Source organism: Triplophysa dalaica, chromosome 20 (assembly GCF_015846415.1).
Source record: "Triplophysa dalaica isolate WHDGS20190420 chromosome 20, ASM1584641v1, whole genome shotgun sequence".
Lineage (NCBI taxonomy): Eukaryota > Metazoa > Chordata > Actinopteri > Cypriniformes > Nemacheilidae > Triplophysa > Triplophysa dalaica.
In genome coordinates this window covers 7,087,612-7,105,340 of record NC_079561.1, presented here as the reverse complement: position 1 = coordinate 7,105,340, position 17,729 = coordinate 7,087,612, and the positions used below count along the sequence as shown (strand labels likewise).

The 17,729-nt window shown below is 39.7% G+C and overlaps 2 protein-coding genes across 6 annotated transcripts; both read left to right on the top strand.

Moving 5' to 3' along the window:
• Window positions 1–409: 409 nt before the first annotated feature.
• Window positions 410–4,100, top strand: usp21 (ubiquitin specific peptidase 21). The gene is made up of 13 exons (XM_056733565.1): window positions 410–447; window positions 703–883; window positions 1,162–1,215; window positions 1,342–1,459; window positions 1,634–1,748; window positions 2,456–2,578; window positions 2,733–2,797; window positions 2,902–3,005; window positions 3,125–3,211; window positions 3,300–3,378; window positions 3,546–3,653; window positions 3,749–3,863; window positions 3,965–4,100. The coding sequence occupies exons 1-13, from the start codon at window positions 410–412 to the stop codon at window positions 4,071–4,073; spliced, it is 1,296 nt and encodes a 431-aa protein (XP_056589543.1). The 3' UTR covers window positions 4,074–4,100.
• A 993-nt stretch (window positions 4,101–5,093) lies between these two features.
• Window positions 5,094–17,708, top strand: ccdc30 (coiled-coil domain containing 30). 5 transcript variants are annotated; one of them, XM_056733946.1, is made up of 27 exons: window positions 5,094–5,743; window positions 6,304–6,483; window positions 6,632–6,752; window positions 6,843–7,033; window positions 7,921–8,001; window positions 8,114–8,227; window positions 8,660–8,813; window positions 9,391–9,462; window positions 9,566–9,681; window positions 9,780–9,868; window positions 9,966–10,158; window positions 10,254–10,343; window positions 10,481–10,606; window positions 10,729–10,866; window positions 10,961–11,139; window positions 11,402–11,612; window positions 11,724–11,846; window positions 13,140–13,310; window positions 13,453–13,662; window positions 13,741–13,898; window positions 13,990–14,155; window positions 14,389–14,510; window positions 14,738–14,879; window positions 15,661–15,797; window positions 15,881–15,998; window positions 16,097–16,155; window positions 16,263–17,708. In XM_056733946.1, exons 1-27 carry the CDS (start codon window positions 5,729–5,731, stop codon window positions 16,465–16,467), a joined length of 3,681 nt encoding a protein of 1,226 aa, XP_056589924.1. In that variant the 5' UTR covers window positions 5,094–5,728; the 3' UTR covers window positions 16,468–17,708. The 5 variants fall into 5 exon arrangements, with proteins under 5 accessions (XP_056589924.1, XP_056589925.1, XP_056589926.1 ...); XM_056733947.1 differs by having other exon boundaries at window positions 6,070–6,483; XM_056733948.1 differs by lacking the exon at window positions 8,114–8,227.
• Window positions 17,709–17,729: the final 21 nt, after the last annotated feature.

The following is a 17,729-nucleotide window of genomic DNA, read 5'->3' as shown; positions in this document are numbered from 1 at the left end:
ACACAAAACAATTGCAAGTCAATGAGAATTAACAGTTTTCTGTTGTTAAAACTTTTCGAAATATTGTCTTTTTTGTTCGGCAGAAGAAAGAAAGTCGAAAAATGGGTTGCTTATTTAAGACCCGTATTTAATCAACATAACATGTTTTCCAATTATTGTATATATGTACTAACTGCTGTTTAATATAATGACAGTAAGTGGATAGACACAGTCTGTTAGTGCCAAAGCTGTTCTTAATCAAACACAAAGACATGGCTATAAATAGAAAGCTGTGAAAGGAGAAAGGAAAGATTAGGGATGGTTAAAGCAGCTTCGCAAACAGGACAGCCAGGAGTACAACAGGTGTATTGAGAGGGAACTAAACGCATTGAAATCGTACAATTGAGGTAATTTTTGGATCAACAAAAACATGGTTATCACGGAAAATTGGTGGACAATAGTGGGCATGTAAGGGTGAGTAAACAATGTTTTATGATTGGTAAAAATGGGTTAACATTTAGGTAAATGTATTATTTACATTTTTATTTAAATTGAATGATGTTTTCCTCTTTATAATAAGAGGCTCAATGATCCTCTTGATCTTTACCTTAAAATGCATTTTTTTTAATATTTTTGGATTTATTTTGTAGCTGCTTATTAACACATGGCCTATAATTTTCTATTACAGATATAATTTCATTCACATGTCCCATTCACATGCAGAGTCACTTGGTGCACAGGTTTGCTTACGCCAAGAGTCGAATCAACTCCCATGGACAACTCGTGTCAGGCCTTGTGCCGCACTTTAGTAACTCAAAATGGCCTTCAGCCAGAACACGTGGACATATCACAGTCTGTTCTATACACTTCCATTATGGGACTTCTACTGGTGACGGAAAAGGAGGTAAGAGAGTGCATTATTGAAATGATGATTTTACTCCATGTTTGGTTTGATACATACAGTAAGATTTGTGTTATAGTGTATATTTCTATCAGACTCAACCGTTCTCCGGTGAGTTAAGTATATCTGGTCTTAACCTGGATGATAGTATCTTTCCTCGCTGCAGTGCTGTAATTGGATCAAAGCCCTATAAATAAACATTAGATCACATTATGTTGGGACATACCTGTTAGGGGTGTGATGTAATTAAACATGTGATACTAACTACTGTATTTCTTCAGAGAGAGCTTCAGCTGGGGAGTGGACAAGTTGGACTGTGCAACGTTGGAAACACTGTATGTCTCAGTTCACAAAATATGGTTTTGTTCCTTTCTCTATCACAAAAGAAACTTGATATTTTTTTAAATTCTATATTTATTTGTCAGTATCTCTCTCTTATGTATATCATTATTGATTTACAGTGTTTCCTCAATGCAATTGTGCAGTGTCTCTCTCATACTCGTGGTCTTCGTGACTATTGTCTGATGAAAGCGTATCTTCAGGACAAGCATTCCAACCGAGAGCCTGTGCTCATGAATGGTGATCCGCCCAATATTATAATATAACTTTGCTGACATGGCTCAGTTTTGCCATAGCTTAGATTTAAATGTACTCATTTTTTAAAACTAATATAAGCATGCCGGTGTCTTAGCTATTTTCTATTGTTATCATTTATTTATATCTTTGTTTATTTTGTGGGTGACTGAAATGTAGAATTCTCCAAAGTCTTGGCTGCTCTGTGGGAATGTAATAGTGGAGATACCACAGTGAACCCTGGGAAGTTTTATCGCTTTTTTAAGGAGGCAGTTCCTCACTTCAGTGGCTACAGGTGTGTACAGTTTAATGCGTTTTATTGTTGTACTTCCCATGCACAAGTTTATGTCATGAATTTGATCTAATATGGAACACACAAGCTAATCAAATAAATACTTTTTAAAGCACTTTTCGTCCTTTTTATAAAAGCTTCTGCAAATTGGATTAATGGAAATACAGTGTATGTAAATGTATTAACATTTATTAAAGGAATAGTTCTCCCAAATATAAAAATTCTGTCATAATTTAGGCCTACTCACCGTCAAGTTGTTACAAATGTGTATACATCTTTGTTCTGATGAACACAGAGAAATGTATTTGAAAGAATGGTTATAACAAAACAGTTCTTGGCCACCATTGACTCTCATAGTAGAAAAAATTACAATGATAGTCAAAAGTGTCCCAGATTCATTCTTCAAATATTTTATTTTGTGTTCAACAGAACAATATATATATATATATATATATATATATATATATAAATTGCTTTTATAAAGCATTTTTTGCTACTATGGTGGCCATAAAATGTTTGGTTACAAGCATTCTTTCAAAAATATTTATCAGAACTAAGAAATTGATACAGATTTGGAATAAAATGAGGTTGAGTAAATGAGAGCAGAATTTTCATTTTTGGGTGAACTATCCCTTTAAAATAATGTATAATGGTTGTATGTCCCTGAAATGTTACAATCCTTACATAATGTGTTTTATACTCTCACACAGCCAACAAGATGCCCAGGAGTTCTTACGGTTCCTTCTAGACAGACTACACACAGAAATCAACCGTCGTCCTTCCCAACGTCCTGCAGTTATTCCAAATAAAGAATCAACATACTCACGATTCAGGTAGTCTACATGAGATGCAAAGTCTGGTTTGTGTTTAGCCTAAACCATCGTTTTTCTCCGGTTGTACCGTATGTGCACTGTACTGTATCTCTGAATACATTTTTGGGGTCGCGACATACCAGCTAAGAATCACTTCTTCTGTTTTCTCCTGCAGGATATCAGAGGAGGCTTTGTCCATGTGGCAGAAACATCTCAACAGGGATGACAGTAAGATTGTCGGTATGAAGAGCTGTTACACTTTGTGTTGTGTTTGCAAACCTGTAAACTCTTTTCTCAACACCTGTCAATCAAAGTCACATTTTCACACATTTTCACTGCCGCAGATTTGTTCTCAGGTCAGTTGCACAGTTCCCTGCACTGTTCCATCTGCTCTCATTACTCCAACACTTTTGACGTGTTTTGCGACTTGTCACTTCCCGTCCCAAAGGTAACGTTCTTCACGTCCTTTATGGTGTGTGCAGATTATGTGTCTATGTATATGTGCGTCACACACATACTGTATAAATACAGAGCAAAGTTAGATAATTATGTTGTTCGTTGCTAAAGAAGAGTGAATATGGCCGAATTGTCACCCTGAAGGAGTGTTTAGATCTCTTCTCACAGGAGGAAAAACTCGATAAGGAAAATTCACCAGTAAGTAAAGAAATGTAACAAAATGTTCCCGTTTGTTGTATCATGCTTGCATGTGACATGGACATTTATGTAAAAATCTGTGTCTTAGATGTGCGAGTGTTGTAATCGTCGTACTGAGAGCACAAAAAGACTGACCATTCAAAGGTTCCCTAGAATACTTGTGATACGTATCCTTTATAAATAGTTATTGGTGATTATTTATGGTGTGTTGCATTTTTGACAGGTCTCCGGCTGTTTCTGTACTTAGTATGCTGCATGTGACATTGGCCAAGTAACTACACATACTTTACTGAAGGTTTATATTTATTACCCTTGACTTTGTTTGATATCACAGACTTAAATCGATTCACCATGTCAAGATATTCAATCTGTAAAAGCTCAGTGACCGTCTCCTTCCCTTTGACTGGGTTGGATTTGGGACCATTTGGACCATTTGACAGCGGTGAGCTGCGTTACTTTAACGATATATAAGACACATACCAGTAATAAATGTTCTGTTTGGAGGTTTATGCAACATGCTTTGATGTTTTCTTTTAGGTCCAGTGCTGTATGATCTGTATGCAGTGTGCAATCATTCAGGAACTGTAAATATGGGTCACTACACAGCTGTATGTCGAGAGGAGGAGGGCTGGCGCTGCTACAATGACTCATGGTGGGTAAGCTTTTACTCTGACCTCATGTCTGTCATAATTAAGGATAATTCTCACAGTAAATGATAATGTTTAAACATTAACAGGTTGTTTTTACTCACAGTGTAAGTACAATACAGGAGGAGAAACTTCAGTCCAATCAGGCTTATGTTCTCTTCTATGAACTTAAGAGCTGCAGTGTCGGCAGAATAAGAAGAGAAATGTCATCATAGAAATCTGTTGTTACAGGAGACTTCAATGATTATCAGGCAAAGCTTCAGATGCAACTAAACCACTACGATTTTGAGATAAAAATGACTTTTTTATCTTAATTGTTGTGATCACTTTCATCATGTTTCTGAATATTTTTTTACTAAACCTGATGTGATAGTATATGTTGTAAAAAATCTATAGACATGTAATGGAACCAATATTATTTTTGTGATTATGTGGATTTTATCGATCTGATTTAATTGAGAAAAACGGGGAAATAATGTACAAAATGTGTCAATTAAATCTGTATTTAAAACAAAAGCTTTTTTAAGTTTCTTCGCTTACAAATGTATTGAGAGGCCATAAGTAATATTCTGTATTTTCTTCAGAAAACCGCATTACTGTGTAAAAATGTTTAAATAAATTAATACTTTAAACAACTGACTCAAGTTATAGTCAAAGGTTATTACTAAAACAAAAAACTAAATCTATCAAAACTAATTTCTGTTAATTGAATTCAAATAAGCCTGAAATGTAGGCCTAAATAGGTGTTCTTTGATAAAACTATTACAAACTGAAATAAGTTTAAGTAGAGGCACAAAAGTTATGGAACTGGAAATAAATATTAAATATTAAAATATACGTAATAGTAATATGTAATATGACAAAAGCACAAAAACTATAAAATAAAATTAACATGAAAATAACGCTAATTTAAGATACTAATGAAACTACAAAATAATGTAATTAATAAAATAACAGCTGTAGATGTAAATTATTTTAGCAGACCTGAGTTTGTGAGGGCCAAATTCCGACAGACATATATAATATAATCGAATACATCCTTTTAAAAAGCAGATATGATAAAAGTATAAAATAATTATATGTACTTTTTTGAGTAGTCGCAGCAGTCTTTCGCTTGTATATTGAGGCATCGTTTAAACACCGCTATCTGCTGGAATATTATGATAGCTCAACCCCCCTCCATGAGCCTCCCCCTCGCTGTCGCAATGGTTTAACCCGTTGCCAAGGTGCTCGAGCCAAGCTACTGCTGCCGCAGCAACAAAATACTTGGTAGGCCTTTGTGGACACGATCACACTGATGCTTCTTCGGTATTCGCAGGCCAATAGTCATCATTAATCGATCTTAAAGCACAGGAACAATCAGGTTTTATTTTATTTTTAAGAGTCGTCTGGAGGATTTGTAGCGTGACGCGTGCGCAACTAGCCCGTTAGCCAAAGTTAGCGGACGAACACTTAAGTCCGAAAACTTTTTGTTTTATTAATCATAACACGAGAACGGAATTCTTTTAATTTTATAACCAAAGCAACATTAGTCTGGATAAAAAGACAACATTTGATTGACGGTATTGAGGGCGTGTTTGTTGCTGTGGACATTATGCAGAGCCATTTGTTGGCGTTCTTCATAATACATTAAAGGGGTTTGAACACACAGTATGTAGTTGTGTTCGTCTTAATTCATGCGCACTTGAATAACTCGTAACACAGTTATCTAGTGTTGGATGCGTTTTATTCCAAAGTGATAGTTGGGTCGGACGCTGCCATGGGCGCTTTGGCTGGCAAATATTGGAAACCACAATCTGAACTTTGTTCTCATAAACACTTTGGCTGATTTGCAAGTGATGCACGAACTTCAGTTGTGCTGTAACTGGCCATGGAGCAAAGAGAGGTATGTGTCAATCATCTCTTAAATATAAAGTAAATAAAAATACTTTATGTGATGTGCCTGCAATAACAATATGTGTTGTTCATGTTGAAAATAATGAAAACTCTTTCTTTTCCTTTGTTTTCATTAAACGATAATTTGCACTTAGTTACAAATCTTTCATCGTTTACGCACTCATGTCATTCTAAACCTGCATGACTTTTTTCTGTAGAACACAAAAGAAGATATTTTGAAGAATGTTGGTAACCAGATAACATCGGCCCCCACTGACTTCAATTGTACGGACACAAAACCACTCTCAAAATGTCTTTTGTGTTTCTCATTTACAGGGTGAATAAATGATGACATCATTTTTATTTTTGGATGAACCGTCCCTTTAAGACATAATAAAATACCTTTGTGATGCAGTAATAGCAAGATACAATAAACAAGAACACATTTTCTCAAGCAATGAGAGCAACCGAGCAATGAGGCTAGACGCACTTTTGACAAGGTGATCGTGTGTTCAAGACGGTGTCCGATAACAGCTCAGGCATTCAGAACACAAATTGTTTCCTTCTAAGGAAAAGGAGCTGGAGGAGATCAGCCTCCGCTTGCGCAGGGATGGTCTGTCCCCCGAAGCTCCCTTGGAGGAGCGTGAGCGCCACCTGTGGCATATGTTCCAGTCCAGTGAGAGCAGTTTGACCTCAGCTACAGAGGACCTGCAAACTTTACGCACACAGCAGGCCGCCGAGATGCGAGAGGTGAGCCAGCATATGGCACGCGGGCTGATACCCCGAAGAATAGCTAATGATGGTCTACCTTATCAACATTGTAACATGATCACTGTGTTCACAAACTAGCTTTGTAGCTTTGTTGTGGTGTATGACTGTCTTATTGATTTTGTAAAAGGTTGAAAATTACGTGGAGCATATTCGAAGAATGCTGGAGGAGCGTGAATCTCTTACGGCCGAGTACGAGCGTGAGAACGAACAGCTTCGTGCTGAGCTCGCTCAGATGAAACACCAGCAGGGTGAGGTTGACTTTTGGGTTGGAACAGCTCTTGTGTCCGGTATGTTTCCCGACGAGAATATTCTGATCTAGGTGTGCTGGTGTGTTTCAGACTCTCAGTGTAAGGAGGTGGTGGAGATGCTGGAGCAGGAGGGTCTGGCAGAGATCAGCCAGAGCAGCGCCAGCGAGCAGGTGGCTTACCTGCTGGTCGAGAGAGTTACACTGCTGGAGAGACTGGAGGCTGCTGAGAGAAAGCTGGACACTCAGACACTCACCGGCAACCTCAGAGAGGTGCATCTGCAGGTAGATCATGGCGCTTGTGACAGAAAGGTCATGGGTTTGATACCCAGGGAACACGCATAACTAATACATGTATACCAGGAATTAGCGTGGTGACAATATAATGGTATTTGATAAGAATCATGATAATAATAAACGTGATTATTGACATTGTGGTAATACTACACATAATAATATTGTAAAAATTCAGCTGCGGGATCTGGTTGAAGCAGCAGGTGGCAGTTTTGTACACGCTAAACATTTTGCCATAAGAGTCACAATGGTTGCAAACTCTCTCTCAATGCCTCTGCAGTGTGATTCATTGACAAAAAGAGACACACAAAATGGAAAATCAAGTTGAAGTTAAGGATATCACGATAATGTCGTTACTATGAATTCTTTTGGGTATGGTAGTGATGTTGTGAACTCTAACTGGTACATGCTATTAGTCATCTTGAATGCATAATGCCAAATGCTTGTTAAAGTAAAAGAATTAGTGCGGTCACGATTAATCGCTTCCAAATGCAGTGTTTGTGTTTATTTAATGTACGCCTGTGGCATGTATATGTACATATAAATACACAAACATACATGTATATAGTTAAGAAATGTGTGACCCAGTCTGTGAAATCCCAGCTTAAAGCAACACTTTGTAGTTTTGTTACCTTAAAATAATGTGGTAGAACAACTCTTTTAACTTTATGAATTCTTCTCCTGAGCAGCCTCCTAGCCTCAAGTTTCATAGTGTCGCTTTAAGTCATTTAGAGAAAGTATAACATTAATATCTTTAATATTGACTGAGTAAGGCCATGTCAAAGATTAAAATCATAGTGAAATAAATGCGTTTTATACAACAGAGGTGGCATACAGGTTTTATGGTAATTTTGATATCTCCCACTTATGGAAATCAGGAGGAGCTGGATCGTATCCGTCAGACAACGGAAGAGGAACTAAGGCAAACCATGCAGCATGCGAAGGAAAATGTAAACAAGGTGAGGGGATCTTCCAGAAGATCTTCCATAAGCTGCAATAAAGAATGTGTCGTCCCGACAGTGTCTCACTCCACTTTTTTTGTGTCACTTCCGTGTGTTTTCTACATCATAGTTTGTGCCAATTCTGCGTTCCTCCTTAAATGGACAGGAATCATCAGTTCAAAGTCCTTGGAGGAAGTTCTTTGGTGTGCGAAAGGCTACACTTAGAGCACAGAACCTTGTTCCTGTATGTTCCCGTCATATCCGTGCTCCCTCTTGGGCTGATGCGCAAATAAAGCATGATCTAAAGAGAAATGTGAATCTGCAGAGAGTTTCTAGACTGGATGATCCATTTGATGCACATTATGACGTCTTTTTGTTGTTCACCTCATGAAATAATGCATGTCTTGCATCATGGTTCATTCAATTTGAAAATGGCTTTCACATGCTGAGTCTGGAATGAACACATTAACAGCTCCACATTTGCTTAAGGGGGGTTACTAACCAGAGGGTCTTTGTCTTCTGAGAGTTCTGATGGTTGTAAGAAAACATATTAAACGTCTTGAACTTGTTTGACATTTGGCTTCACGTCTATGGGACTTGCATGTAAACCACTCATGGATCCTGACACACTTTCTACTAAGTCCAGATGGATTTATTTTCCACTGTTTTCTTGTAGACCCACAATGATGAGCTCAATAGAGAGCGCACAGAGCGTCAGAGGTTGGAGAGGGATCTGGAAGAGGCATCAAGTCGTCTTGCTATGGCACATAAAGAGATTCGCCACCTAACAGATGAGCTGGATGTGGCTCGTATGGTCCAGAATTTGGATGGTAGGTTTTATTTGTTTACTGTTGTTTCTTTAAAGGGGTCATATGATGCAGATAAAACGGATATTATCGTTTGTTTTAGATGTTATGCAATGTATATACGAGATTTAAGGTTTAAAAACGCTGTATTTTTAATATACTGTGCATGTTTGTATCTCCTCTTTGCCCCGCCTCTGAAAAGCGAGGTGTGATATGATTGCCCAGTTAACCACTGGGTAGTGATTGGTCGAATACTGCAAGCGTGTGACAGAAATGTGACGCCTCTTACCATATTTGGAACATCAGGTTCCAAAGCAATTGTACTGACAGATGCGCCCACATTACTTGAATAAACATTTGGGCGGTCTTAGTCATATCATACCACGATCTGACGTAGATTTGTGGGGGTGTGGTTACACGAGGCGTTTCAGGCAGGTCTGGGTAAGCATTCGCTTTTAGATAGAATGCTTTTTTTGTTCCGACACTTGTCTAATACATGCATGGGCAACTTATAAGACACCAAAGACACAGAACATGTGTTCTGTGTCTTTGAGCTCTATCAACATAGACCTCATGAGCTCTATTAACATCATATCCACAGCACCAGACCTGCAGAGGACTGGAGAAGAAGTGGAGCAGTTAAAACAGGAAGTGGACAAGCTTAAACATTGTGGTGAGATCATTTGTCATTGCATCGATATATCCTGGGTTCCACCTCTTCACATTTGCGTTTGCAAATAAAATGTGTTCTGGTTATAAACACAAATGTTTGGTAGATATGGTGGAGCTGCAGAAGGCCAAGGAACGCAATGAAAGACTGGATGTGGAGATTCGAGTATTGCGGGATAGAGTTCGCTCCTTGGACACAGAGAGGAAGACTCTTATTGAACTGGCAAGGATAAATATATTTCACATGTGTATATTCACCGTCAATGCAAGCTCAGAAAATATACAACTTTGCACATTTATAATAAGTCATATATGACACAGGTTGAACAATCAAAGATGAACTTGAATCAAGGGAAAAATGTCGATCCAGATCCCTCTCCAGCTACACAGGATGAGATACTTCATAAAAAGTAAACCCTCACCCCACTTTATTTTTACAGCCACACATCATTTTACGGCATGCAATTCCTTTGTAAGGATTCTGATGGGACCGTGATGTGTTGGCAGGTGTCGGAGGGCGTCTGAAGATAAGGACAGCCGTCTTCGCGAGCTGGAGAGGAGGTTACAGAAACAGCAGCGGGAGCACGAGGAGCTGGTGGAGAGAAACGAGGAGTTGGAGGCGCTGCTGGGGGAGGCGCAGAATGCGGCAAAGGCCGAGCGAGAGCGACATGAGTGTGAGATGGAGGGCTTACAGAGAAACGTGAGTTTGCGTTTGGTCGGTCTTTGCACACTGGGATGGATTCGATTGATTGAATGACAGCTTGAACATTAATATGGGACCTGTATTTACCCTAGATTAAAAGTATAGAACACGAGATGAATAGGAGGAACATTAAGAAACCTGAGAAGAACAGTGAAGATCAGGTTAAAGAATCTGGTGTAGAGGTAATAGCAAAACAAATCTCAGACATGCCGTGACAAGCTTCCATCCTGCCTGGTCAGGACAAGTTGTAACACCATCCTTCTGTGCACTTTCTGATTGTGTAGTTACGTGTCACTTTCATTGTTCGTTCATATAATAGCTTAAAGAGAGCGTTCAAGAAAGACTTCAGTTTCTTGATGGTCGGCTTGCTGAGGAGAAAGGTTGGAGGAAACAGCTTGAGATGGACCTGTCCGTAGCTCAGTCTGCTCTTAGAAAGGAGAAAGAGGTCATTGAAATCATTTCGCATTATGCAGATGTTTGGAAGTTTTGTAATCGAATGATCTTTGACTTTGAACTGACGAGGCAAAATGAAAACAAAACGCAATTGCTACATTATTTCTAAAACAGGTCATGCAAAGAGACCACGAGGAGCTGAAGAGGTTGCGTGTGGAGGTTCAGAGACTGGAGGCAGAATGTCGACAGGGCAAGACGCTTAACAAAAACCTCACGCAGATTAAAGGAGAAAAGGGAATCTTGGAAGACAAGGTCATGTATTTTATTGGAACTGTAGACTTTGTGTTCGTGTGAATAAATATTGCCTGCAAATTTCCTCACTGACGTCATGTTTGTCACTCTGCAGGTGGCCCAGTTGGAACGCGCTCAGTCGCGACTTCAAGACAACCTGACACTTCATACGGAGAACAGTCGGACCGAAGAGGACCTGAGAGAGAGCAGGGCGCAGGTGGCAGAGCTGAAGTCAGTGGTGGAAAAGCTGAGAACAGAATTGACCCAACTGGAGAAGGAACACAACAGACTAAGGTAACGCACTTTTTTATTAATCAGAATAATGATATTTAATGTGTGGTTTACCTGATTCTTACACCATCTCTATGACACTAATATTTAACCTTTTTTTATGCTACTGTACCTTTAAGATTTTTATACGTAAATGGATTCTCTTCTGTGAAATAAGTAACACGGCTTATTTACAGTCTGTGGGTTTCCAGAACCCATAAATAGTTGTCATACTTTATAGTCTATAGAGAAAAGCACCTAATGAGATGTGCTGTGTGTGGGTTAGGGACGAGCTGATGGAGAAGCGTGGTCATGTGATGCAGCTACAGAAGGAGCTAAGTGAGAAAGCCCAGGTCAGGCTTCAGACCGATGGAGAGAGGGAAAGACTCCTTCTGGAGCTCCAGCATGTTAAACAGAAGCTCCAGCAGATAGCCAGACCTTCACAAGAGCACACAACCAACCTTATACCCATCGCAGAAAATGAGGGGCTGTGTCAGGTGAGACAATATCAATTCTCCAATACTTGCCTGACGTGGTGACTTGTATGTGGAGTGCTCGGGGTTTTAGCTGAAGTTAAACTGTTTTGTGTCATTTTGCTGTTCCTCTAGTTGGCCTGTGTGAAGTCAGAGATGAGTAAACTCAACTCCACGCTGGAGGAAGAGAGACAGCTGGCCGGCCAACACCTGCTGGCCCTGCAGGCCCAGATCAGTGAAGCTCAGGCCCGGGCTAAGGTCAGATCTGCCACCAATGTCCATACAATCACTTAAAGGGGTCATATTGCGCTAATATGTGTTTTGTGGTATCTTTGGTGTGTTATATGTTGCCATGCATGTATTAGACAAGTAAAATTGCAAAAATGTAAGTGTCGGAGACTAGGATCAAATGATGCATTATATCTAAAAGCGAATGCTTACCCAGACCTGCCTGAAACGCCTCGTGTAACCACACCCCAACAAATCTATGTCAGTGATATGAGTTGACTAAGACCGCCTAAATGTATACGCAAGTTAGGTGGGTGTACCTGTTAGCACAATAATTGCTTTGGAACGTGATGTTCCAAATATGTTAAGAGGCGTTACATTTCTGTCACACGCTTGCAGTATTCGACCAATCACTATGCACTGATTAACTGGCCAATCATAGCACACCTCGCTTTTCAGAGTTATGAGCATTGTAAAAAATGTGCCGTTTCAGACAGGCTGGGCAAAGAGGAGCTACAAACATGCACGATATGTGGGAAATGCAGCGTTTTTTACCTTAAATCGTGTATACACATTGCATTACATCATATGACCCCTCTAAAGGTGTCACGAACTGGACCTTTTTATTGTTTTATACTGTTTCTTTAAGTCTACTTCTGACGTCCGCATGGTTTTTACATTCAAAGACATCAAAATCAATAAGTAATATTTTCTATCCTGGTATTGAGGCCGGCTCGACAAACGCTCCGTGTTTAATGGGCGAGCCGCATTGAAGACTAAGTAAACAGCCACTGCTTTGATTGGATATCAGTTTTCGTAGTAAATTTAGTTGGAGCCTTCTGCGAAATTAGTTAGACACGTTACGTTAGGTTCCACTTATCAGGACATATCAAGCGATCTCTAACAAAGCAACAGTGAGGAATCCACACTATTTTGCGATCTTTAATGGCATGTTTATGCTTGCTCGCACAATAATGGCATGTTTATGCTTGCTCGCACAATCTGGTTCCGCGCGACTTGTATTACTTCAGTTTTGTCATGCGCTAGAGAAGTAGTCGTTGATATAATAAAAGTTGCCATTTCAGTAACAAGGGCATTTTCAATTCTGACACTTAGAGGATGTTCGCTTGAATACTATTACCTCTTATGTAACAAAAGCTTGGGTTAAAATTGATGTCTTAATTCATGACACCTTTATTACATGTAAAAAATGCATGCACTGAACGTTGTTATAACGTTCCTATAACCTATATCTAATGTTAAATGTATTTTATTCTTTTATTCAACGTGACTATTAATGTGAACATGATGTGGTCGCCACAGGCTCAAGACTCGCTCCTGCAGCAGAAAGGGGAGGAGAACAAACAGCTTAAACAAGACTTGCAAAGAATCCAGCACCTTTTCACCTCTGCTGAACGAGAGCTACGCTACGAGAGAGAGAAAAATCTAGACCTCAAGAGACACAATGCACTGCTGGAGCAAGAGAAGCTCAAGGTAGAACTCCCACGTGATGTTCTGCTTTTTTAAATGTTTTGAAATGGTTGTTTCTAGGTTGAAATGGGCTTTTAAATCCCGGGTTTTGAGTGTCCTTTAAAGTAGATAAATTATGTAAACTCGTACCTCCTGTGTTCTCTAGCTATGTGCAGAGCTGAAGCAGGCCCAGGCCAAAGCGTCCCAGATGGAAGGAAGTACATTAGAGCAGCTGGCAGAGCTGGAGAAACTGCAGCAGAGGGCCAGAGATCTGGAGCTGGAGATGGCCAGAAGTTCTCAGAGCAGACAGACTAACAGCAGCTTGATGGAGGAACTGAATGCAGAGAGGGCACGCGTGATCGCTGCCGACAAGAAGGTTCGTTCCCAGCGCGATCATAGATATGTTCGTGCAAGCGTGGCTCATCGGTTCATAGTTTTGTGAACTCTTCTGCAGGTTGTAGATCTTCAGCAGCAGCTGAAGAACACTCTGCACCAGCTGCGTCTGGAGGAGGCCCGAGCAGGAGAGACCAGCAAACTGGAAAGAGACACCCGAGATATGTCTGATAACCTTTCTGCCCTCAGAGCCAGAATGCAAGAGGAACAGCTGCAGAGGTCAGCTCACATCACCAGTTGAAGTATCGTGACATCACGCCTGAGGTCATAATGACTTTACGGTTTCTCTGCTGCTTGTGTTTTCAAACAGGAAATTGCTTGAGCAGAAAGATGAGGAACTCGAGCAGCAGGTGCGTTCGTGGCGTGCGAAGGAGGCGAATATGACGCGTGCCAACTCTGAACTGTCTCATCGGGTACATGAGCTGGAGACTCGGCTGCAGGTGCTGGAGAGCGAACTCAACACGACCAGAGATGAGGTTTGTAGTGTAATATGTCAAAAGTAAAATGTTATAATTATAATGTATTATGTTTTAAAACCCAGTGAGCAAACGCTTTAGATTTTAAAGCACAGACTAAAGGCAACATTATGATGTCTTTCAAAAAACTTTATTGAACTGCATCACTGAATGTAGCGCAATCCCAGAATGCATTTGTAGCAGGGTTAATATGATCAGTGAAGCTTCTGACCGGATCCCCATGTGTTCCGCAGCATAAACTCAGTCAGAAGAGCTGCCATAGGCTCGAAGAGCAACTTCTCTCCTCTCAGCACGAGTCTGAGAGACTGCAAGAGGAACTCAAACTGGTCGTCCAGCAACTTGACATTAACATCAGGTAAATAAATAAATTCACTCTACTGTTGAGCTGATGAGTAGGGAATGTAGGGAATAAACATTTGGAAAAGAAATACGCATTTTTAGCAGGTTTTGATGCAGAATGAAGAATTATTTAATGTTTTGTGCAATTTCTGGGTGATTGGGTCAGAGATTGGGTTAAAAGGACACAAGATGCTCTTTTGTATACTGACAGATTAACTAGACTGTTTTGTTACTATTCGGCAGGAGACACAATGAGAAACAGTCGCAGCATAAAACCAAGTTACGCAGAGCTAAACAGATCTTCATGAAGACAGTAACTCAACATGAACACAGGATCCAGCAGCTGGAGAATGATCTGGCTCTAGCAACAAGCCTCTCAGAAAAGGTGAGATCTTATTTATGAGATTCAGAACTTAAAGGTACAATTCACCCAAATTTTTTATATATATATTATATATTACAAAATATAAGTGTCCATCCGATCCACACTCGTGAAATCTCGGCAGAAGTAGTGGACCATCCGGGTATTTCTCGCCATCTGTTTTTTGCATACTGAGGTTTCGGACATACTATTCATTTTCGCCTACAATATAGTATGGAAGTAGACGATTTCGGACACAGCCATTGCCTGTGATTTTCTTGGACATTTTACATTTAAGAAATATCAGCATATTCATGATTTCCAAGTTTGCAGGTAACACAGCAGCCCCTGCTGTTCAAAACGTTTATTGCGATTCATTTTACATCCCAACTGACTCCAATCGTCATATATTATAATTGATTTTCTACCTTCTTCTAGTCAATAATTACATCCCTAGTGGTTACGAAAAACCTTATGTAGAGCAGTTTGTCCGTAAAGGGCTACTGTAGAAACAAAATGGGGAATGCCATGCAAGGGGACCCGCGGTGTATGTATATAGAAATATAAATAATAAGATAATAAATACATGGAGCTTCATTTTGTATGGTCTCTATACACCTCAGAACACGCCCTTATGTATATTATATGGCATTTCTGTAACTTGGTCCTCCTTAAAAGTTACACACTGGACCTTAAATACAGGTTTAAAATAGCACATTTAATACATCATTTTATTTGAAATGCAATACTGTGCATCGCCTTTACATTTATTTCACCTCGAGAGTGCGTGTTACACTATGAACAGGAGAAGGACTGGATTAGGACTGCGACGGACGAAAACGACCAGCTTCTCCTGGAAAGACGAGAACTTCTGCAGCGTATAAGTGAGGCAGAAGAGATGGGAAACAATGGACTGAGAACAGCCTCTACCATCCAGCAGAGGTAAACATCTCATGCACTTCTCAGCACTCGACGAGCAACCAGAGAAGATTTCTAAACCTCTTCTCTTTCTGTTTTCTCTGAAGGGTAAAATTCCTGGAGATGGAGAATAAACAGCTGCAAGATAAAACACTAACACTGGCCAATCACATAGGAATTTTAGACCGTGCTTTGAGAAAGCTTCAGTCTGTGTGTACTGCTGAGGTACTGATTTATGTGGTAAAAAGATTCGGATTTATGGGAATATTCTTAATTATTTAGCATTCAATGGTGACACAGTGTTGTGTGCACGTCTGTTTTAGGAGGTGAAGAAATTGTTTCCTTCTGGAGCCGATGGTCTGTTGCGGACGTCCACTCCAAGGTATGATCCCATCATTTTTATTATACCAGTTTACACAGTGTTTAAAAGCACCAGCCCAGTTTGAACACTGACACATTAATGTCTTACATTGCAATATCTTACTGTAGTCCAATACATGGGCTCTGTGACTCGTGGGGAATATTAGATGCCATTCGCAAAGTGGGCGAGCCTGGAGCGAAGAGCCTGGAGATCTCACCTGTGCCCATCTCACAATCCACTGACGTGGGTTATCTAAACGTGACCTCGCCTGTGACTCCCAACCCCAGATCAGAGCAAGGAGGGAGTCTCGGTGCCACCAGCGATGAGACCTAAGAGACTACAGTGTCTGACAGAGAAAAGGTACATCTGAAAAGGCTTCAAAACTGTAATATACTAGTTTGATTGACTTGGGCTGTGTGGCCCCACCATGTATTGATGCATGTATTTTAACAGTGATGGTTAAACCATGATTACATTTACATTGGATAAAAGCGTCAGTCAAACGCATAAATGTAAATAATGCATTTGGCAGACGCTTTTATCCAAAGCGACTTTCATTGCATTGTATTATACATATGTTTCTGACTATGTGTAATCCCCTGGGATCGAACCCGTGATCATGATACTTTGTATTTGGTACTTCATCGAAGTGGAATGCCTGAGATTTTATATAATCTAGATTATTATGTTTGGCCATTGCCAGCGGAAAGGAAAATCATTTCCTGTGGCACATCTATGATGCCATAATTTTTGTACAGATTTACTTTCATAAGGAACAAGTGATGCACTTAAAGCACTATTAACCTGTTTAGATGGAACTATCTGCAAGTGTTTACAACTGAAATGCACTATTGCTTTGGATAAGCACAAGTATTTGAAACGAAGAGTGTTTGTCTTAATGAGATCTGGTAGAAATGCCAGCAGGTTACAAATGTTACAGATCAATGAAGTCAGAAACCTTATGTTGGTCCAGTGTCTGAGATGGCCATAACGGTTTAGTTCACTGTGTAAAGACAGAAGCTTCCTTGTTTTCTATTTGGGAGTTGATAAAATCATGTTTTTGAGGTACTTAAGTGTGACAAGTTCACGTTTGCTACATAGTTAATGTTACTTTTGCTTAGGTGTAGTGTATGCGTATGATAATGAGTTATTAAACAAGCCAGTCTTTGGGTTTTGTTTGGCTACTGATCAAAGCAGACACACAGCTTGTCTTGTCATCATAAAACCGGTAGCATTACCAGCCATATGCTATTTTGAGGAAGGTGAATATGTTTTTTGAATTAAGTTTTTATTTCGTGTTTTTATTTATTTGTATGTAGTCTTCATAGACTGAATTGACCTGTGATCTGGTAGCAGAATAATTCTAAGGAGAAATATTGTAATACCACTCTGAACTGTGGCATAAGGATGAAATTCCTGCAGTTGTGCCTGTACGTTATTGTGTCCTGCTGCTATATAATATTAGGATGCAACGTTCATAAAATTTACATATAGGGCTTATGTGAGAAAAAGACATTTCTGTACATTGTACACTTTGAAAGAGCATGTATTTTCTTAATAAACTGTTACATTTTCCTCGTGTCTTTTCTTTATAT